This window comes from Rhodamnia argentea, chromosome 8 (genome assembly GCF_020921035.1).
Source record: "Rhodamnia argentea isolate NSW1041297 chromosome 8, ASM2092103v1, whole genome shotgun sequence".
Lineage (NCBI taxonomy): Eukaryota > Viridiplantae > Streptophyta > Magnoliopsida > Myrtales > Myrtaceae > Rhodamnia > Rhodamnia argentea.
The window spans coordinates 27,133,694-27,157,477 of NC_063157.1; the positions used below are offsets into that span (position 1 = coordinate 27,133,694).

The 23,784-nt window shown below is 38.9% G+C and overlaps 1 protein-coding gene and 1 long non-coding RNA gene across 3 annotated transcripts; one reads left to right on the forward strand and one right to left on the reverse strand.

The window, feature by feature from the left end:
- Positions 1-1,148: 1,148 nt before the first annotated feature.
- On the reverse strand, positions 1,149-4,379 carry LOC115738314 (SNF1-related protein kinase regulatory subunit beta-3). The gene is made up of 3 exons (XM_030670920.1): positions 4,111-4,379; positions 1,835-1,926; positions 1,149-1,757 (listed from the first exon to the last, which is right to left on the reverse strand). Exons 2-3 carry the CDS (start codon positions 1,859-1,861, stop codon positions 1,431-1,433), a joined length of 354 nt encoding a protein of 117 aa, XP_030526780.1. The 5' UTR covers positions 1,862-1,926; positions 4,111-4,379; the 3' UTR covers positions 1,149-1,430.
- Positions 4,380-15,050: 10,671 nt separating this feature from the next.
- LOC115738315 lies at positions 15,051-19,710 on the forward strand. Of its 2 annotated transcripts, XR_007199431.1 has the most exons (3): positions 15,051-16,478; positions 16,579-16,732; positions 19,430-19,710. It is a non-coding gene; the product is annotated as an uncharacterized LOC115738315 (long non-coding RNA). The 2 variants fall into 2 exon arrangements; XR_004015115.2 differs by lacking the exon at positions 19,430-19,710 and having other exon boundaries at positions 16,579-17,409.
- Positions 19,711-23,784: the final 4,074 nt, after the last annotated feature.

Sequence of the window (23,784 nt, forward strand, 5' to 3'; positions counted from 1 at the left end):
TGTAGAGCAGTTAATATATCCTAATTGACCCATAATTCATTGGCTTAGCCTTTTGATAGAAGGTTCCTCCTATCGCCGACCCTTCAGCTTTGTGTCGATCATAAGTGCCTCATCTTCCAAGTCCAATTTTGAAGGCATCATTGGAGAGTTTCGTGTGTTTAAGGAAGATATTTACCCTTGATTTTCATGAATTTCACTATGATAATAAGTGAATTCATTAAGCCAGTTTGTATAGCTAAAAATGTATGTTGTTTTGACGCGTTACAAAATAAACAGCGACGATGTTGACGCTAGATTGTTAGTCATTACATACATTTTTTAACGATGCTAACTGTTATAAGTGGCTTCACTTATTAAATTCCATAAAATCTTTTTTTTTTCAACTTGTTTTCAACATAAACAAACACCCAAAAAGAGGTTTACTTTCTCTAAACTTGAATTTTCTGAAATATTTCCAAAGACAAAGGCTAGATCCTGCTTCCTAACTAAAAGTTCTGGGTGTTGCGTGGATCTGAAAAATATCTCTAATTTTACACCAACAGATTTATGTACTAGAGCTCTTGTTATATCAATGAATGAAGTTTGAGTATTTTGTGTCAAACTATACCATTTTTTAAGGCATAAGGACATCTCAAGTATTAATATTTATGCACGATGCTTATGCCAATATTTTTTTTGGAATCACTTAAGTGTCAAATCAGAGAAAAACGATCATTTTAGTGTCATTCTGGCGATCTCACCTTAAATAACACTTAAATAATCGTTTTTTTTTTATAAAATTGATGCTTCAGTAATTCAAAAAGCTATCACTTTAGTACCAAATTGGGAAAAAAAAAACACAATCACTTTAATGCTAATGGCGAAAAATTCCGATGATCTCACAGAAATTGGCACTTAAATAATCATTTTTTTAAAAAATTAACACTTGAATGATAAAAAAAAAAAAAATTAACACCAAAGCAAATGCTATACATAAATACTTGAGGTTTCTTTTGCCCATTTTTTAATGTTATTATTACGTAAATATTGTTACTATAAAATGTATATTCCCTACCACCTGTCTTTGCTGAAGGGAAACTCTCAAATGTTTACGACGACTATGGTTGTTTATTAGCTTTATGATTTTAGTGCTATTTCTCAAACGACTCTAGAACGTCAAAGTTGCTTTGTAAAGCATTTCCAAGCGCAATCTAAAAAGGGCCAAAAAGAAACATCCCTCCCAATGCTCAATCCAAGCACTAGACTACAACCTGTATCGTAAACAATGATGTTGAATGACATGGAGCATCAACCAAACACAGGAAGAACTCTGAGAAACAATAAGCATTCGGCTAAAGCGACTTCAAGTCATTTTCTTTTCAAGCTACCCACTGTCGCATGAAGGACAATCGAATCGGTAACTCGACGAAACGTGAAGAAATCGATTTCCATCAAGAGCCTGTCCCCCCTCTTCTCTGAACTGCTTTGTACAACACGACGCTGACATACTTGGAATGGAAGCGGTGGGTGAACCCGAGAGCCACGACGGAGCGCGGAGCCTCCCTGTTCTCGATGTAAAGGTGGTTTAGGAGCACGCTCATGGGAGGTGGAAGGCTTTCAGAGGCATCTCTGGTCGCGGGGCAGCCGAGCAAAGGGTTCAGAAGTTGCTGCGGGACGAGAGGCGGGTCCCGTGCCTCATCTTCGCTCACGGCATACGTGTTGTTGTAACTTGAATCGGGGGATCTTGGGAGCTCAAAGCCCACCACGGTCCGTTCTTCCTGCACAAATAGTTACTCCTTCATCTATTTTACTTCAGTGGGGTCAAGCTATGTAACTACAGAGGCTTGTGACTTACGGGATCCTCAGGACACTGATTACTCATCTTGAGAATGACACAAGTCTAGCAGCAGAGATTCATCAAGGACCAAATTTATGCTATTGACAAACCTGGAAAAGTGGCGATGATTAAAAAGTCCTGTATAATAGAGTATCTGAGGGAACAAAAGAACCAGAAAAGGCAAGGAACTAATGAAAAGACAAGAAAGAAAGATTTTATCAATTGCTTCAGCACAATCCATTGTCACTGTAAAAGGATTATAGATCCCAAGAAGCACGCATAACGGGAAATATCCTTGAAGATAAGATTTATGCATCGAGAGAAAGACCATATGCAATTACAACCAGACCTACTTTAAACTATTGGGAATTCTAGGAAGTAACCAGAAAGGAACCAAGAGTACCAGGGACAAAACCACTGCAGCTGGCAACAAGGAAAGACCATATGTTTAAGGACTCGTAATAGCCATGAGAACCAGCTCTAAATTCAAACGGGCTTAAACACCATCCTCCCGTCCCTACCCTGACCTCAGACCGTGGTCATCAATGCGGCGCATAGCCCCCAGTCAAAGGAGCTGCCAAGAGATTGCAGATTCGCAGAGGAAAGAGGGAGAGAGACATAGTGAACCGAGAGAGGAGGAAGAGCCAAGCATGAACAGTGGGGGAGGGGCCGACGGCAGCAAGAAGGGGGTCAACAGTAAGCGGACAGTGATGGGTGGTGGAAGAGAGATGAGGTTTTATTGGTATGGAGGCTGGGTAGGTCTGTGGGGATTTAGATGCTTGGGATTTGGATGAAGGCAAAATGGTGTTTTCAATGGGATTTGTTTGAAGGTACGAGAGTCGTACTTTTTAAGAACAATGTTATGTAATTGTTCATAGGACGAAATGTGAAGTAAGTTTTTGGCATTTTCCCATCAAATTATGATAGTAGTGAAATAAGACAAAATTGAGCAATTCGAATCCTACTATAAATGAAATGGAAGGTATAACTGCCCAAGTGGAAAGCATAGAAGGGAAAACTAGGACAGCTTTTACCTGTTACAATTAGAAAATAGGGTCACTAGAACTAACTATGAATGCAAGGAGTGCTGATGAAGTCAAATGGAGACAACACACAGCCAGAGCAAAACAGAAAGCAGAACAGTCTACAATTAAACCCTCCAAAACTCCATTGCTACATTTTGCGTAATATCACAATATGGATTGGTGCAAAGTACCAGATGTATTTTATCCTGACGAATCAGCATCGGACGCAAAAAGTGTAAAAGAAAGGAATTTCCTGGTTTCAATATGTTCATCACCTCACTCCAAGTTTACCAACCTAGGTTTCTCTCAAGAATCTAGTATATCTCATTTCCAGCCCTCAAAAGAGAGGAAGAAAACTAGTCACAAAACTGAAATAATGGAGGAGCCTTTCTTGAGCATATCCATTCTGATAACCCCAGCATTCATCAAATAAGGTCTAAGGAAGGCACAACCCATGAGTTGACAAGAAACCAAGCCTTGAGTAAATGCTCTCTTAACAGTCTAAGCTCCAAAAATCTGAGATTGCCCAAGCTCAAGCCTCGACAGTGGGCAATTATTTCAACACAAGTCAGAGAAAAACCAACAATCATCAACTTTGAACTCATCTACTTTGTGCTAGCATAAACTTGCTGTGCACTGGAGCGTCCAACAGAACATTGTACCCGAAAATTGACTGGTAAGAACCCGAAAATTCTCCATTACCCTTCAGTACAATTAACTATCAGAGTCGGCCACACTCCATAAATATTAAACAGCATATCCCCACAATTATCCACTTCAACAAGGAATGAGAACTTGGCTTTGTGCTTGGTCTGACCTTATTAAGATCCAAGAGGGGCTTAAAAATTCTATTTTTATCTTCTCCCTAACCCACCTTATCATTCCGAAATAAATATTCCTCAAGTTCACGGAGTGAAACTGATCCTTTGGAGCAACCACCAAATTGCAAATATAGTCTTTGCAAACAGTCCACCGCTGCCCCAAAACTTATCTTACCGCACAAACCAATCCAAAAACACTTCTTTCCCATTCAACATAGCGCGAATCCCACTGCAATCATGGCACCAACCAGAGAGAGGCCACAATTTACAGCCAATCAAGTTCCTACCCCAAAATCCGACCCCTCATCTTACACAACCTCCACTGTTAAACTCGCGCGCCAACACCCCAAAAAACGATGACGACGCAAACACGAGCAGAACACACTATTCAGCTACGTCCTAATTGAACACTACTTAGCATGCAAAAATTCGAAGGGAAGAAACTAACCTGATGGGGGCAATTCAATTCCCACAATCAATCCGTTTGCTACCCCTTCCGAGATCAAATCGGCTTGTATCAGCACTCGAGCAGATTCGAATCGACGGGATTGACCCCGGAAACCGATGCAAATCCTCGGAGATTGGACGCAACTCGGGAAGAGAGGAGTACCCAGAAAAGAAACCGAGCCAATTCCCAACGGGGCGAATTAAAGACCCAAGCTTTGGGAAACAGAGGTTAGAGAGAAGAAGAAGAAGAAGAAGAAGAGGAGGGGAATTTGGAAGGAATTTCTGAGATGAATTCCTTAGAGATGGGGAAAGGGAAAAAACAATGAGGAAAATTACCTTTTGTTTTTTGTTCTGGGGAAGAACGAGGGTGAAGGTGACTCCTTTCTCTTTGTAGGATCCGCCAGCAGAATCTGGCTGAGAGACTTGCCAAATTACCCGAAAAAAAAATGTAAAAAATAAAATAAAAACCACTCTCTCTCCTCTTGATTTCAGACTGAAAAACCAAAACCTTAAAATATTCCTGTTTTGATCCAAACGTTGTTTTTTTTATGTGACCAGAACTCCCAAACTTGTATGATAAAAATAAATCGTGTCTACAACGAAAAATGCAAAGTTTTGCCCGCATCGATATCGAAATCCCAAATTCTTTTCGTGTCACAAATACCCTAAAATGTACCATGCGATCTCAAATTCTTTTCGTGTCACAGATATCCCAAAATGTATCATACGACAAATGAATCCTAGTTCTTTGTCACATTAGTATATATTTTGGGTTTTGGTTGGCTAAAAAACAATTCGGGTAACAATGCCATGGTGGCCATTCCATAATACAATGAAAATATTAATGTCGTAATGGACATAAAGTTGAAGGTTTTTTTTTATGGCATTAAGCCAAAAAATTACCCGTAATTGGAAACCTAATCATTTAATAAAACCCGATCAAATGGACCATTCGAAAAAAGTAATTGGCTCGTTGTCGGGTTAAAAGAATCTAGCCCCGTGGAGCGGCGGTTTTAGGACACAATAGGGAGCTCGACACTTGTGCACGAGCAATGCCAACACGACATGATGCAAATACAAATATTTTTAAAAAAAATCAATTCAATTTGATGCAAATATCACAGGGTATAAATTTATCGGGCTTACTACCGCAAAACAATGAAATTTATGACATTACAAACGCTTTGATGATCCAAGCCGGGCCATAAAAATTGGCTCCATTTCTAGGTTATAACTCTTAACTTTAATCCTTATTTTCCAACGTCATATTCGTTGCTTTTATCATAGTTAGTCTTAAAATTAATGGTGTGTTTATTTCACGAAAAAATAAATAATTATTTAGAAATAAATAATTATTTTCTGAAAATATATTTCATTGACTAATTATTTCAAGTGATGTAAATAATTATTTTTAGGAAAAAATAATTTTTAATTCTTTCATTTTTCGCGAAGTAGATAGAGTCCAACAGACCGCATGAACCAAGGAGTTAATCGAAAGGGAAGAAAGTGAAACAGCTAGATGAAAAAATAATAAAAAAAAAACCGAAAAGAAAAGGTACAACTTATCCTACTGGGCTACATCTTGAGCCCGGCCCGAGAACTTGGTCCTACAACTATGTGAGGCCCGGCCCGAGACCCGTATGGGCCCGTCCATGAATGGGCCTGTCTAATTTGGTAACCGGGCCTTCCGACAACTGGTATCGTCAATGCTGGCCCAGTCGGCCCGTATGGGAGCTTGGTTTACGTGTCCTAATCCCACAACCTAGCGATTTACCCAATATAATCACTTGATTAAGGGGCCCGCTTATGCCCTCCCCAACTTATAGCCGATTGATAATTGAGATTTTCAAAGCGCTAGGACCAGCGGCGACATTTTGAGTAAGCTCTGAAGATTCCAAGACGGCTTTTTTGCAAACACCAAAGTTCTTGTCTAGAATATATAATCTTAACTATGTGTCCACCTTAGTGAATTATTAAAGACCAATCTAGTCAATCCACCATTTTAATTGTCTCGTACTTTGGATTTTCAATGACAGGGTTTGCCTCGGACCACATCTCCTTGGCTTTTTCTTTCCGAGCGCTCCATCGGGATGAGCAATCCGTTTTAGAGTATGCGTTGCCCGCGACACGCGTGATATATGATTACCGTTGATTTAGGAGATCGCGATCCCAAAAGCACAAGCGCATGTGAACTCCAACTTCTTCTTGCAATTATGAAGATTGGTGCATATGATAATTTTTTTTTTTTCTGGAATTGATTAAGGAATATTCTCAATCAAGACTTTTGTAATATCCCGACAAATGGGTAAATTAGATCATTATCATCATCATCATGGTTGTTAATATTCTAAGAGGCTTATACAAATAAAAATCCATCATTAGTCCCATAATCTCAGCTTTGTAAAAACTCGAGCAAGATTCCCAAAGTTAGTCTAATAATACGTGTAATTAATAAGGTGATTTCATGTTATAGTTTGGTGAACAATGACAAAGGTGCAGTCTGTGAATGATTCAATTATGGTTATTTACTATTTTACGTACTTTAAGATTTGGGGTTCTTTTTTCTTCTTCTTCTTTAAATATGTTCTTTTTGTCTATTTCCAACTCGAATGCAATTGTTTTAATGATTTATCTTCTTATCTAGAGCTTGTTTTATTTTGAAGTTGTAGCAATTTGATCTGATATTTCACTCTATTTTTTGTGGATATGAATGAATGTTACTTTGACAAAAAGAAAATTCAATTGTTTAGAGCCAAAAAATAAAATTTTAATGCACTTGGGAATTTCAGTAGATTTTAATTAGGGTTATTTCCTATGTTTGTTTCGTAAAGATTAATGTTCTTCCGCATCTTTTGCTTTTCTTGTTTCATTGGGACACTAATCCAAGTATGTTCAATGGATGGGTTCGATTGTCCAATTCAAATGCTGGATACTATCTTTGAATTTTTAGTTGATTTTGATTGGGGTTATTTATAGTTTTACATTCTCATTAAGATTATCGCTTTCCATATAAATCTTTTTTCGCATTTCATCAGTTCATTGATTTAATTAATAAGTTCGAATAGAGAATTCGAGATTCCTTTTTCTTCGAGTGCGCGCTTGTCTTTTCTGTAATTCCAGTGTTGAGTGTAGTATTTGACATACTAATCGATTTTAGTTAAGGTTATCGACTATTTTGCTTTCACAAATGTTTGTCCACATTTTTTTTTTCGAATTTCATCTGTTAATAATTGAATAGTAAGCTTAATTGAAGGATCGTTTTCTTTTAAGTATGCATTGTCAACTTCCGATCATCCGTTTAATTAGTGTGCACTTTTTCCTTTTTGTCGGACTCCGACGTTGAATGCAATCTCTGAATCTCTAGTTAAGTTTTGTTACGGTTAGTAAATATTTTTACATTCATAAAGATTACATTTTTTTTTGTCACGTCATTTTTGTTTTGATTTCATTAGTTCACTAATAATTGAAAATCATAATCAATTGAACGATTTGAGATTCGTTTTCTTTAAGTATATGTATACATATGACATTTTTTTTTTTCACTGATGTGGTCTTTTTCTTCTAACGTCTTGAACGTCTAGATTAGACTCGACACGGGACGAGACCAATGTCAAGATTTGGTTAAAATATGTGTATTTTAGTTTTATTGTGGTCGTTTTCGTGGGACGGGACCAATGTCGAGATTTAATTTATTCTTTTTCCCATTTGATATCTCCTTATTCATCTTCGTGCTATACTGTATTTAATGATTAAAAAGACTTCATATCTACCCGTACTCTTTCCATTCAATTAGGGTTATTTGCTTGTAGTACATTTCATTTTTGGTCCCTTTCCCTATTGACGTAATCGATGACACCTCGATGCTTACCTCACTATTTCAATAAGACAATAAGAACCAGAACAAGAACAAGACAGGCATCAAAGAGAAAGCCACGTAGACAGTCAATCCACCATGTAAAAATAGCAGCAACCACAAAAAAGAAAAAGAAAAAGAAAAACCAAGTCTTTTCATGAAAAAATCTGGACCAACTTAAGGACTTGGACAGCTGCTTTTGAGATTTGATCGAATTGATTCGCGTGGACAGTCGATCCACCATGCTTTTGAAATTCTGTGCGTAGTTGGTGTCCACGCGTCATTTCGATCGATTAAAAAAAAAAATCGTTCCGATAATCAGATCAATATCAAGTTCGATAGATTGGTTTGTTACGTGTTTTTTATCCGCCCCTTGGTTTGAATCCACAAATGCCAACGACCTGTCTCGTGATTGGCCGTCCGATCACCCCAATGCCCTCTCCACGTCGATGGAGGATCGAATTTCGATAAACAGGCCACGTTTAATTGATTGTCCGATCGGGGCCGCGCATTGATTTCTAGCGTCCTCTCCGCGTCGATCGAGTATCAAATTTCAGTGTGGCCGCTTCGGCGACGCGATACCGTCGAGGGCGGTGGCCTGCGAGATGGTGATTAGTGCAGGACGAAAAGAGGCAGCGTCGTTGGCCGACCGTTGTCCTTGCTGGCCCCGCCAAGCCCCCCAACATCACGTGCGATACGGCCCGGTCCGTACGCTTTCCAGGCGCCTTTTCAGCAATCGCACACGTGAACTCCACGTGACACTTCATCCCCTCCCACGCTGGGGCCACACCAATTTCTATTTTCGATTGAGAGCGCATAATTCCTAGAAATCTGGACCCAGGTTAGGACACTCGACGTCGACTAATTTCAAATATACATCTTCCTCTTGTATGGCTACTTCATGTTATTAATTGTTCAATACTTTTATTTTGTTCTCTAATGCTCCTCATCTCTGAATTTATTCTTTTAAAATTTTTTGAATGCCACGTGTGATGTCATGTTAACATTAATCGGCGAGTTGATCATGCCGGTACTTTCATCTATTATTATCTAGTTCGGTTCGATTTATTTACATGATAACTCGTATTTATGGATCGTGTATAAGTGATATTGAAAGACGACTTTTTGAAACTATTTGGACCGATGAAACCTACACTTGCATAAATCAAGAGAATGTAGGCAAGTTGATTATGCCAGTACTTTCATCCATTATTATCTAGTTCGGTTCGGTTTATTTACATGATAACTCGTATTTATGGATCATAGATAAGTGATATTGAAAGACGACTTTTTGAAACTATTTGGACCGATGAAACCTACACTTGCATAAATCAGGAGAACGCAGGCAAAACAAATTATGACAAATTCAATGAACGAGAACGCGTGAAATACTTGTGTCGTAAATATGGGCTCCCCAACCAAAAAGTGGGTTACATGTACAAACATGCAAGAGCAATGTCTATTATTAGGGTGTATTTTGTCTGGGAGAAAACCCGTTTTAAATAGGTAAATTTCAAGCTCATGAAATGCATTGCGGATCTCATAGACTATAAAAAAGATGCGGGCCAAAATCCGTGAAAGGAGCTTAAGCATGTGATTATCTACGCTTGATGGATAGCATGGAGAATCGAATGGGTGGCGAGCCCTTAATCCACACCGAACTATTTGTGGTAACACTAAGCGGCATGCGCCACAAGAATGTAATTGTGATGACAGTTGGGTTTGATCGGGCTTTTGGAGAAAGCCTTTTGTGAAAATGAAAAAGGATTTTAGGTCGAAAGGGGGATTTGTCAAAATACAAATAGCATTTGGTAAAGTGTGATTCAAAAATGTATTAGGAAATAAATTTGGTTTAAATGCCGTTTGGGAACCAAGTAAACTTGAGAAAGACTTTTGCTAATTAAAGAGAAAGAACTCAAATCTCAACGAATGACCGAGGCTTGGCTTGGTTAGTAGTGCTCGCCCATTCTGTCTCGCCGGCCTGTCGGCCCTATAAGAGAGAGGATCGGGCAATGAGTGGAGTTCTCTCCCCAGCTGATGGAGAGTTAGATTTAGCATTGGCAGTCCTTGGATGAGGTTGCCAAACCTTGGGCGAGGACCGCCTAGCGGGGTTCGCATGACCTAGGCGAGGGTCGCGCGATCCTAGGCAACCTCGTCTGGGCCAAATCTGGTGTCGTCATGCGAGGTGGTCGATGTTGAGGGCATTTTTGAAACTTTGGAAATATAGTGATGACAAATTTGAAATAAATAAATAAATGCATTAGCATTCCAGAAATGCCACAATTCAAAGCCCCTATGAACCTACCTCGGGCTAAGGGACTTCAAAGTACTTTGTAAATATAATGCATATCTTCAAAACTCTTCAAAAAAAAAAAAAAAATTGCCGAACTCTTGGACTTTTGGCCAAGGGCGTTTGGCAAAGTGGTCGCCAAACGCAGCCTTCGACCGCCTGCAAGGAATCGAGCAAATTCATTGGACTAGCATGTTAGTCGATGTGTATTATTTGGGGGTACACATTAAAGTGGTTAGGACACATTCTACGTTATAATCTCTAAGTGGTTAGGATACATTCCCAAAAACATTGGATGGAACGTTTTGACTTGACCATTGCGGGTGGGGCCAAAAATATTTCAAACTCATTGCAGCAAAGACAAAAAAAGAACAAAATTCTGAAGTGATTGAAATTTATGGAATAATAATTATATGTCTGCTTAAAATCTATGTAATTGTAATATTTAAAATCATATAGTATAAGCATCTCTTCGTTATATCCAAGAAATAACTATGATCATGAGTCCATAATATGTAAGAAGGTAGTATGTGGCATGGTGGTCATCCATTAACTTAGACTTCATTTATTTCACAAATAAAGTCTTTTTCGAGGAAAATGACAATATTTTTTGGTGTTTGCTCGAGACTTAAAAAAAATAAAAATATATTTTATGTCGTTAGGTAAGTAAAATCTCTTTCAATTTTATGCATTTGGTTGAAGATTATTGACGTGGAATTCGACCGTTCTACATGAAACGACAAGCGCTAATGTAACGACTTGATTTGTCGAGAGCGGGGAGTGATCACAGGGGCGAGAAGGCCCGAGCAAAAAGCGGCTCCTGGCGGGCTTCTAGGATGACGAAGTACGTAGGAATGAATCAAATTATGCACTGAATAGGGAGTGAGCGATTCTAGAATATATATGTGAAAACCGAAATTAACTCTCAGAGGCGCCTTTTGACATAAGGTTGATTAGTTTTGGAACTCTAAAGTTAAGCATGTTCATGTAGGAGCACTCTCAAGATGGATGACCTCTTGGGAAGGTGCCCGCCTATAAGCTAAAAGACAAAACCGTGAGGCTCGGTATGAGAAGGGTCAAAATGGACAATACCTCAATGAAGTAATCCAAGATGTTACAATATGGTATCGGAGCCGGAACCCCTCCAGTAGGTGTATGGTTCGGAGATGAACTATGTGAAAATTGGTGAGCCTGTAACGGCTCGGTCCAACGAGGGCGGGGAGTGATATCTTTTGGGATGGTAAAAGGGGTAAGAATGAATTGAGCCGTGCATCGACCAGGGGCGGAGCGATTCTGAAATATATATGTGAAAACTGAAATTAATTCTTAGAGGCACCTTTTGACATAATGGTGATGGTTAGCTTTGGAACTTCAAAGATAAGCGTGCGCACGTAAGAGTACTCCCAAAATGGGTGACCTCCTAGGAAGGTGCCCACCTGTACGTCAAAAGATAAAATCGTGAGGCTTGGTATGGAACAAGATACTTCAATGAGTGAATCCATAATGTCACAACTAACATGCACAAGTTTTTTAATTCTAAAAAAATCAAAAATTTTAATTGTTTTGTCCTTTTATTTCTTCATATGCCTTTTGAAAAAGAAAAACCACAAAAGAATAAAAAAGTAAAAGATTACTAAAAGAAATTCAAAACTAAAAATAAAAAGATGCAAAAGATAAAAAAAGAAAAGAAAAGTGCAAAGCAATTAAAAAGAAAAATAAAGTGAATGAGTATATGGAGGAAAAAGGAGGGAAAATGATTTTGAAGGTGTTTCTTTCATTAGTGAAAAATATTTTTCTTGACTATTTTATTTTCTATTAACCAAATGTCAAAAAATATGAAAAATATTTTCTTGGATTAGTTTATTTTTCGTGAAACAAACAGAGTGTTAATATGGAAGTATCATTTACAAACCGATCGATGTGCCGATGGTAATGATATTGATGCAATGACTTTAAAGAAAGTCCTCGTGTCATCTGTTCATTGAGATCGTATCCAGGAGGTGGCTCAAATTTAATGGATTTGTAAATCACATCAATCATTGTTTTATCTCATGTTTTTTTTTGTCCTAATTTGCTATGTTACTATCCCATGACTATTAGGGGTAATCGGTTTCTGATATAATCTGGTCCCACCTTGAAATCAAGAATCTAACTTGGAGGCCTAGTTCTCAGCTTTAGGGATTGAGACCGGACAGACCAGTCCACCAGTTCGATTCTCAGGTGGTCCAAATTTTGGGCCAATTGCAATTTTTTTTTTTTTTTTTGGTTCCCAGCTTCAGCTATTGAAGTTTCTTCTATATTATCTTGATTGAGGCTTTGTCGTTCTTAATTTGATTCCTGCTAATCTTGATGCTTCACTTCCCGTACTGGGTTGTGATCGGTTGACTTCGGTTGGCTTCGTTTAAACGTAATTACGATGCCTCCTTGAAGCTCGGGAACACTGAGCGGCGAGCTTAAAACGCATTCTGTTCAATGAGGCGTGAGAATGAGACGTGAGAGAGGGCAAGACGACGAGGCGTGAGAGTCTCATTATGGTTATGTTTAAAAAATTAAAAATAAAATTAAAATCATTCGGTTCGATTCGAGCTATCCGATATGATCCTATTCTCTTTTGGAATCAGAAACCGGACAGTTTGAATACCGGTTTCAATTTTAAGAATTGAAAATTGGACCGTCGTCCTTTGAAATAGGGCCAAACAAGCTGGCTCAGTTTGGTTCAGGCGATTCCCTATTCAGTCGGCCCGATTTGCTCATCCGTAATGAAACCTCACCAACTTTTTTTTTTTTTTTTTTTGGGCTTTACTTGGGTGCAAGAACAACATTTTTCTATGTCCAGGGAGAAAATGGAATAAAAGTAAAGAAGGTGATAGATTCCTCCCCATCAAGCAATCACCTGAGCAGGGCCTCAGTCCGTACAATTTGCGTGGCTAACACAGTTTTGTCCTTTAATTATTTTAACCTATGTGTGTGTTTCTTCCCATGAAAAAGTGCAACTGAAACAGAAGCCGAGGCGACCGAAGAATGGTCCATCTCATCAAATAATGGAGCCAGAGCAGCATAGTCATTTGGTCCTAAGTATACCAGGCGTGACTAATTAAACTGATCTTAGCAAAAGGAAAGAGGAGGAGTTAATTGGAAATTTTGATTTGAAATTCGTCTTTTTGATCTGGGACTCAAATTCGATTAAACCTCAATGATCATTACTCGGTCTCTATCAACTAAGGGTGTGTAGCCGAATCGAGTTTACCAGGAAACTGGACCGGACCACACGAAAAATAGATTCCTCTTCAAATCGGTCTGGGAACAGGTTTCTCTTCAAAGCGATCCGGGAACAATTTCTAATTTTTGGGAACTAATCTGGTTTCCGGTTCCAAGTGAAGACCCACCCGAGAATCGGATCAATTTTGGAATGGATATTTAGCTACCGCTAAAAAAAATCCTAGTCTCGCTCGCCTCCTCTATTTAGTTTTTCCTAACTCTTCGCGGCTCTCTCTCTCTCTCTCTCTCTCAATGGAGCAAGCTAGCGTTGGGCGCCACGGGGACGCAACTTAGGGAATTAAATCATATTATTTTGCCGGAAAAAATGAAACCAACAAAAGAAATAAAGAGAAAATCAGGTTTTCGGATAGACTCTAGAACTAAACCTAAAAAACACGATACGTTCCAAAACAGGTTTCGGGACAAAAAGGGTATGTTCCAGATTAAAAAAACTAGAAGCCAGTTATAAAAAAGTCGATTTCGGGCTCTAGGTTTGGAACCTATCCATCCGGACCATGCTCACCTCTACTAGCAACGTAAATTTGACTGAACCTTGACGACCGCTTTCAAAATCACGATGGCTCTTAATTTATAATTTTTGAAATGATTTCGCATATTATTTGCAACGGGTCTTATATGCTCTTTATGTACATGTGGTTGTCCTCTGCCTAATAGCTCAAGTTTTTTTGTTGGACTGTCTGAAAAAAAAAAAAAAACTGTTCTGAATGTCATGAACCCGAATTTCAAAGAATCGAAAGGTAGAGCAACTGATTAAGTCATTTTTTTTTCATTCCGACCTGATTAGAGGAGACTTCATCCAACCATATTTTTGAGTGGTAAGTTATAAGTTGTGGACGATGCCCATGTTTATATTAATTGTGTGTTTGTGATGTTTGTAACTTGTAATTCACCAATCAAAACATGATCAGAGGAAACTCTTCCTCTTCCTCCGATTGAGGAACGAGGAAATTATAATCTTTTTATATTCATTGCCGGAAAATTTTACGATCTACTGGTGATGTCAAGTGTCAACAACTTGCTACGAGTTTTGAAAAAAAAAAAAAAAACAAGAGAGAACAAAATAAAACTCGATAAGATCACAAAACTCTTACATTTTTGCGATGATGAACATACCTTGTATGCAACCATCCTCATGAATATTGTCGATGCTCAGACATTGCCGTCCAATCTATCAATCGATGCCGTTAAAGCACAATAAAAGTTTTCATCTCGTGAGGGATATACGCAAATAACACCCATCGTTTACGTGCATCCAGTAAGACTCTGTTTAATATAACGACCATATACCTCATTAGGTTATTCTTGTTTTCGGTGAGATATTAAATCGGGGACGCGCCCTATTATTAAAAAGAACGGCCACCGGGCTAATTCAGACTAATTAAAAGTGAAAAACTTTGATTAGATTAGGCGGATTGACACAGGAATAAAACTAGGGTTTATCAGTGAATGTCAGTCATTTCTTTTTTCTGCCCTCAATTTGCGGTCCCCTATTTGTGCCAAAACATACAGCGAAGCTCCTGTCAATCACAAGAAGCACAGCTCCAAGATACTTAGGAGGAGCTCCAGTTCGCCATTAGCCTCCAAAAAAAGAGAGACCAAGACGAGTTGGTGCATAAGTTTGGTGTTCATCCAATGAAAACCGAGCCACTGTGCATATATATCTTCCACCATCTCCCAGGAAGAAAGTCATATCTACTGTTGTTATAAGTCCCTTTGATCTCTCTCTCTCTCTCCAGATCTCAACCCTGTGTCATCTCCTTCATCTTCTTCTCCTTCCTCCCTTTCAGTCTCTGAAGTTGATTCTCAAGAAGTTCCACGCTTTTTCTTGAGCTCGCGGCTGTTCTCTTCTTGATTCGCTTCTGTTCTTTCTTTTCCCTTTTGCCCCCATTCCTAGATCAGCTGCCAGCATCACTTTTTGATTATCACTTGAACAACCCAGAAATCGTTTTTTCTCTTATCGGCCAGGAACTGAGCAAAGCCAACATTTTGAAATTTTCTTTTCTTCTTTTTGACCTGAGGATCTATGAACTCTGGGAAGCTGCCCCAATCCTGATGCAGCCAGTTGATGTTGTGTAGTTGTTCTCCAACACTGAAATCCGCATCACCCGACTCTTTCTTTCTCGCTCAGATTCTCTTCCTCAAATTTTCCAAAAGAAAGCCGAAGTTTCGATTTTTCTTTTAGCAGGCAGGACTCAGGAGAGATGGGGTTCATCTTCTTTTCTCTTCTCTTCCCGTCCTCCCCTAATACTGGTTTCTGTACATTTTGATGGAGCATCCGGGGGGGTGCTTATGGATCGACAGTCGTTGTTTGCGGGCGTAGCATCATCAAGATTCACATGCAGTTTTTGCATCTTCCTCTCGGGGTAAGATCACTGAAGAATTTCTCTTGAATTCATGATAAAAATCGCAAAAGAAAGTTCCCCTGGAAGTGTGAGAATCTTGATGATGCTGCATCAGCAATGAAACGACTCTTGTCAAGTATAACACGAAGCACTGGCTCGCTCACGCCTCCCCATTTCCCATTTTAGGCCTTAACGAGGAGAAACTAACACTTGCCTTTATTCATCTGTACCGTAAACATATTTTAATGCCCATAGAGAATCTGGGTATGGATCTATCCGCACTGTGCTAATTTTTTTCTACTGTTTGGTCTTGTACTTGGAGGAGGAAACCCTAAGATTCTATAGGCTTTTTTTTGGGGCAACTTGGGGGCTATTCTCTGACATTTTGCCAGATTTATTTTTGCTCTTCTGAGGAAAGAAGAGCTTTCAGTGGGAAAATGGTAACTTCTCCAGCAGTTTTCCATGACTTTTTCATTGTTATTGTCCTTATTAGATCTTGAAAGTGTCCCTGAATAGTAGTTTCTTGAAATGAATGCAGGAAGCACAGTTTTGGCTGCAACTAAAGGGAGAAAATTCATTGTGACGTGTGCAGCATTGTGATTCAGGTGATTTTTCCAGGCTAATATAGAAAATGCAGTACTCTCAAGGATTATTCTTCTATCCTTTAATGATGTTGGTTTCTGTTACAAATTTACTGATTTCTAGGCAATAACATTGTTGAAAGAGGCCGATCCAAAAGTTGGGAAGAGAGGTGATATGAATACAGCTGTCTGATTGGGGGCTTCTGGAATGAGCTGAAACTAGCGAAGTTCAATGGAAGTTTGCTTTGTGATCTCTCTACATCACACCTTCAAGTACGGTAAGTACCACTTCCAACGCATGCGAATCCATTAGCTGCGCCTTCTATTGATAGTCGGGACAAATTTTCGCACCTAACAAGCAGGGCTGGTCGCGTGAAAATCCCGCCTTCCAAATAGAAGTTATCACTAGGATGAAACTAGCGAAATGTGCATGTAGGTCAATTGGACGAACTCGCGTTGCAATGGAGGAATCGTGAGGCGAACCTAATCGAAAGGGAAAGAATCCTCAATGCAGTTTTTCACTTGGGGTCAAAGGTTTTAAACCTTGATGTAGTTTCAGGGGTATGCATATATGGAAGGTGCACAGTTCTATATATGTAACATATACAATGCAAATCAAGTGGGGAAAAGAATGTCATGTGATCGCTGACAGCAACGTTGGTTGCTCGTCCTGAGAAGAATTCATCATCCATCACTCTCTTAAGTGGACCAACCAACCCACAAATTGGGCATCTCAATACATATGGACCCTCATTGACACGCTCGGTCCAGACCTCAGCTCCACCAGTTTTGCCTCTCCTCAATAATAGTACTCAAAAGCGTTTAAAGTTTCTTTCCCAATGTCTTTACGTTGTTCAGAGAGTTATCCTGCTGTGACAATGGCGACTCGGTTCAGTTGAAGAGATCATGGATATCCGTGTGGCTCCATCGTTATCCAACTACCATTTTAAGATGCGGACTATAATCCGCATTACAATCTCAAGATTTGAGCTTTTAAAGAAGCCTGCTTTGCCGTGACATGTTTTTTCTTCTTCAACGAGGCCTTGAGTTCGTGATATCCTTTCACCCGACGTCTTGCGAGTCCACAAGCTTCAGACTCTCTTCATCCAGCTAGAAGCGTACAAGTAATCCAATGTGCCTCTTCATGGGTGTCTACTAATAATGTTTGTAAGTGGTCTTATTGTCCGAAAAAAGACCAGGATTCAGTGAAATCAGTCGGGCAATTCAATTTTGACTCGGTTGACAGAAGGCCCTACAGGTGAGGGAGAAACGTCAAAGTTTCGGACATCTTCTCCCAAAACCTCTAATCTTCCGCATCCCCTTCTTTCAAAACCAAGCCTTAAGGCATTTGAGATAGTTTCTCTTCCAACAGGGTGGACTACTGCCGGCAGGGCGTGATCTACTAATTTATTGAGCGAGTATATCACACAGCTATCAATATAGTGGTGGGCACGATCTGTATAGTATCCTCCAATGTACATCCTTTTCTACGAAAAAAAACAAGCAAAAAAGAGAAGGCGAGGAAAGGTGTCGGGGTTTCCTAAAAATTTATTCAAACCTACAAAGTAATGAGTCCACAATGTGTACATGACAGTATTTCTTGACAAGTAAGTTTTAAACACTATGCTATACTTGGAATATGTCTCGGGTATGAGGTAGAACTTTCTTGATTGGAATGAAGGTAATTTACTCATCTGAGGAACTTGCCTGAGATGGGTCATTTTCTGTGAATGTTATTTCTGATAGTAAGTAAAGAATGAAATCCAGCGAGGTCTTCATGTGGTTCTACTTTCCTAGAGGTCTGTATGCAGATGTAAAATGATCGAGCTGGGCATCAATCATTCACTCACCTGCTTCTTACGTAGGTGAAGCTCTCTTCAGATACTTCAGTTGACTTGGCCGGTTTTGGTAATGATTCTGCAGCTCGTGGCGAAATAATAGCCACGATCTATCATTGTGTCGTGGTCGACATACGTTGTTGAAACTCGTGTGCATTTTACATGCTAATTCCTTGCATAGTTACTTCGGACCATCAAATGAAAATGTCTTAGGGAACGAGAAATGCATACCATATCGATCTTACTTGTCAATATCGCATTCTCCTGAGAAATGACGGCCCTCGTATTAGACATGTCCCTGTTGATCCGTATGCATAAGGATGAAGAGTTCTTTTGATAACTTCCTTAATGTCTCCAAGGATCTCTTGCTTTTGAGAAACATCATATGACACTCTCAGTTACCATAACACATAACGGTTGTAAATTCATCCAACATCGAACCGATTGATGCACGGGTTGTTCCTACTGGATCTGTGTACCGCCTTGTAAAGAGTGAGAATGCGAACCTCTTTCTAGTTTTTATATGTACCTATTGGCCATGGATCCCTCTGTCCCTTATGGCTTCTTCCTCTCGATGTCTCCAAAAATCTCAAACAGTAATTTGTGAGTTGAGATTGATCGTGGTACCAAGGGAAGCAGCGTACACGATAGAGTATCTTCTCCCTCATTTACATGTAGGTTGGGATTATATCGCGCGATCCCAAGAGTATCTTGATTGCGAGATAAAACCATCCCATTTATGTTGGTCAAAGTGTTTATCTTGCTGGAACAAACCTATTTCTTTTCCTGGATGGATTGTGGTATGGTAAAGACTACTCTCATATATCTGATACTGTTCATTGGCCCGTAAATCCTGACACGAGATTAGAATTCTAGCTCTTCCATAGTGTTATCTCACTGATGGCTCGGGGTTATAAATTAACAAATGTATAAACTCTCTCTCTCTCTCTCTTTTTTGAGTCGACGTGGCCATATTTCTTCCTCTGGCATGGGAACCAAGCTGGTTCACATTCACAAACTAGATTCTTCAGACAAGGTACAATCTCATTTGGGTGATGGTTATTAACTGATGTAAGACTGCTCTCTCTCTCTCTCTCTCTCTCTCTCTCTCTCTCTCTTCGTACACTAATTTTGCAGTTGAAATTGAGATTTCAGAAAGAAAATCTGATGGTCCCCTCCAGGGGTGAATAATGGCTGTCCAGGTCCAGGTCCAGGTCCAGAAGAGGTGTACGAAGGGAGACATTGCATGGCAAAGTCCAAAGGACCATATTGTTTTGCATTGGCTTTTGCATGGCATGCGATGGCGGATCTCTCTCGCGGGACAGTTCAAATCACTTCACGGATCGCAGTATTCGACAATGGCATCAAGGCATCATCGATGTTCTTGCCTCAAGATCGGGGAAACTCTAGACCGTTCATTCTAAACCGTTGAAACGAGCAACGCACGATGAGTACGAAAAAGCTTCGGATTCGTTCAGAGATATGAGGTTCTGATCGTCCGTTCCAAGCTGTAGGGTTTGTCTTTGGGCCATAGACATGGTTGAAATCGGTCTTCGGGAGGGGCTTTTTGTGGTGGTGGAGTTTGAGAGAGTTTAACATGGACCATATTGAGTCGTACAATTCCATTTATGGCTTGAAACTACAGGCACCTGAAAGAGTGGTTGTCACACGCTTACGGTGAAGCCGCCACCAACTTTTCCTTTTCCTATGGTACATCCTGCCTGCATCCATCAATCAACTCCACACAATTAACTGCTGATTCTCAGCTCACGAGCTAGAAGTCACCCGTTCAAATCCCGACAACTGCATTCAAAACAGCGAGCCAAAGGAATTCATAAATTTATCCGGCCTAGATGCAGGCACCGAGAACTTCCCAATTAGTTGAAATTCTGGTTTTACTTTGTTCGGAGCTTATGAGATACGCTTTCAAATTGGAAATCTGTAGATCCAGAAAAATTCTTATCTCATTTCGCCATATTGTACAAGCTTCCATGGCTACCCATATGGAAAAGAATGTCATCCGATTTCCGACACTTTGAAATTTGATATTCATACAATGGTAGGATCAGTAGGGTCCGGAAAAATTGTCAAAAAAGTCTTAAGCTTATTGCACTTTTGCCAATTTAGTCTAAACCTTTTAATTTTGTTAATTTGGTACTAAGGGTGGGTTTGGTTCAGCATTTGAAATGAGCTTTTGGGAAATGCAAATGCCTCTAATCTAAAGGGGTTTAGGAAAATGCTAATTGCTTTTGGTGAAATATCATTTAAAAATGAGCTTTATGTTGAATGGTGTTTGGTAAAAACAATATTCCAAAGGGGCTTTGAATGCAATTTTTTAATTTTTGATTAAAAAAATTACCCTTTGTCGGACCGGCGAATAAGATAAACTGTAAAAATGGGGGCAAAATCGAAAATATAGAGAATTGATGAGGTTAGTTTTGAAAACAAAAAAACTCATTAGCATTTGGTCAAATGCTGAAAGCCCAATGCTAATCCCTATTAGCATTGGTTCAGCCTTCCCAAGGCTAGCATTTGGTTAAATGTCGGCTTAAAGCTGAACCAAATGCTTCAACATTGTCATAATGGGTTTTACAAGCTGAAAGTCCCTTGGGAATGCTGAACCAAACACCCCCTAAATTTTTTGTTATGACAATGCGAAAACTAAAACTAAATTAAAATTGAGAAAAAGAAAAAAAACACAAAGATTTACATGGAAATCCTTACGGGAAAAATCACGGGAAGATGAGAAGCGAAAATCTACTATAGAATCAAGAATTACAAAAGGTGGCTCAAAAAACTAAAGATGCTTCTTTACATAACAGCTTGACAAATATATATGTGTGTGTGCGTGCGCGCGCGCTCTCAAACCCTAATGTCGGCCTAAGCCCATAAATAATTCAAGACATATCAACAAATCTCCATCTTGTCTTGACTTTATCAAGTAGACATAGCAATAAATAATCTTCTCCTCCCACCAAAGTAAAACTTAGCTGCGGCAAACATTAACTAAATCCAAGCAATGCTTGAATTTAGCAATAGGCAAAGACTTCGTCAACATATCGCCTAGATTGTTTTCTGTACCAATCTTCAAGACCTTAATATAGCCATCAATAAGAATGTCTCGAATATGATGATCGCACATCGATGTGCTTTGTCCTCTCATGATATATTTGATCTTTAGTAAGATGTATAGCACTCCGGCTATCACAATGGACAACAGTCATATCGTAATCCACACCGAGCTCTCCAAATAAGCCTTTTAACCATATTGCCTCTTTAATCGCCTTTGTAATAGCCATATACTCTGTCTCCGTAGTAGACAAAGCAACCGTATCTTGTAAAAAAGCTTTCCAACTAACTACACGATCTCCAATAGTAAAGATGTGCCCAATCAAAGACCTCTATTTATCAAAGTCACCAGCATAATTAGAATCAACATATCCCGTAAGAATATCACCAGTTTTCCCAAACTCTAAACCATAATCTAAAGTACCCTTCAAATATCTCAAAATCCACTTCATGACTTGTCCATGAACTCTACCCTTCAAATATCTCAAAATCCACTTCATAGCTTGTCAATGAACTTTTTCTGGACATGATAAGTATCTACTTACCACGCTAACAACATGTGAAATATCGGGTCAAGTGCAAACGATAGCATACATAAGGCTATCAATTGCACTAGAGTATGAAATATGTGACATATATTTTATTTTCTCATCTATTTGTGAACATAAATTAGCTGATAATCTAAAGTGAGCAACAAGATGAGTACTTACCGATTGGCATCTTTCATGCCAAAACGATCTAATACCTTTTCAATGTAGCTTTTATCGGAAAGGTACAATTTTTTCCTTTTTCGATCTCGCCGAGTTTCATACCTAGGATTTTCTTCGTTACACATAAATCCTTTATATCAAATTCTGGGCCCAATTTTGCCTTCAAATTATGTATATCATATTTACCTTTTGCTGCAATCAACACATCATTTACAGATAACGGTAGATAAATATAAGTGCCATTTGGAATTTTGCACAAATAAACACAACTGTCATATTTGCTTCTATAAAAACCTAGTTGCACCATAAACGAATCAAACCTTTCATATCATTGTCTAGGTGATTGTTTTAGACCATATATAGACTTCTTCAATAAATAAACATGATCTTTCTTACCGTCAAATTGAAAACCCTCCGGTCGACCCATATAGATTTTCTCTTTAACTTCACCATATAAGAAAGCTATTTTCATATCGAGTTGTTCGAACTCTAAATTATGCATAGCAATTAACACAAGAAAAACCCGAATGGAGTTGTGTATAACGACAGGTAAAAACACAATATTATAATCAACTCCCTCAATCCGACTATAGCTTGTAGTAACTAGACAAACTTTAAATTTGATGTCTTCAATTTCAGGGGTACCTTTCTTTCTTTTTAAAACCCACTCACAACCCGCAATTTTAATTTCTTTTGGTGGTTTGACAAGCTTCCAAGTTTGATTCTTTTCAAGAGATTCTATCTCTTCATCCACAACAAATAACCACTTTGCTGAATCTTTTGAATAAACAACTTACTTGTACGTTTTAGGTTCACTATATACCATCAACTCTGCATTTGAAAGAGCATAAGCAATAAAATTTGAGTACCCATACTTCTGCGGAGATTTCATTATTCTTCTTGGTCTATCTTTGTCAATAGAACAATTTTCTTTTTCGGGTTCTTCAATCTCAATATTATTAATAGATAACCGAACTGGTTGCAAAGAAGTTACCGCAAACTCCACCTTTTCCGCTGCACTTTTTAGATTTTCCTAGCAAGTAACGGATGATTCTTTGATAGGATGAAACATAGCAAACTCATCAAAAGTAACATCTCTACTAATCATAATCTTCGATGAATTAGAACATCAAAGTTTATAACCTTTTACACCAAAAGCATAACTAAGAAAGATATGTTTTTTTAGTCTAGGCTCTAGTTTTCCTTTACTAACATGTGCATATGTTGGACATGCAAATACTCGAAGAGATGAATAATCAATAGGTTTACCTGGCCATACCTCCTCGGGTGTCTTGCACTCAATAGATTTGCAATGAGAACAATTTATCAACCAATAAGCTGTGGACTGCTTCAGCCTAGAATTCCTTGCCCAAACTAGCATTAAACAATATGCACCCAGTTTCGAATAAGGTTCCGTTCATGCGTTCTGCAATACCATTCTGTTGTCTTGTATTCACTATAGTATGGTGTCTCACAATGGCTACATTCTTGCAGAATTCATTAAACTCGCCTCCAAAAAATTCTAGTCCATTATCCGTTCTCGGCCTCTTGATCTTTTTTCGGTTTGCTTTTCAATCAATATTTTCCATTGCTTGAATGTATCAAAAGCATCACTCTTCCGCTTTAGAAAATAGACCCTAACTTTCCTTGAAAAATCATAAATAAAAGTGAGTATATATCTAGAACCAATGGCTTTGGAAGGAACTTTCACGG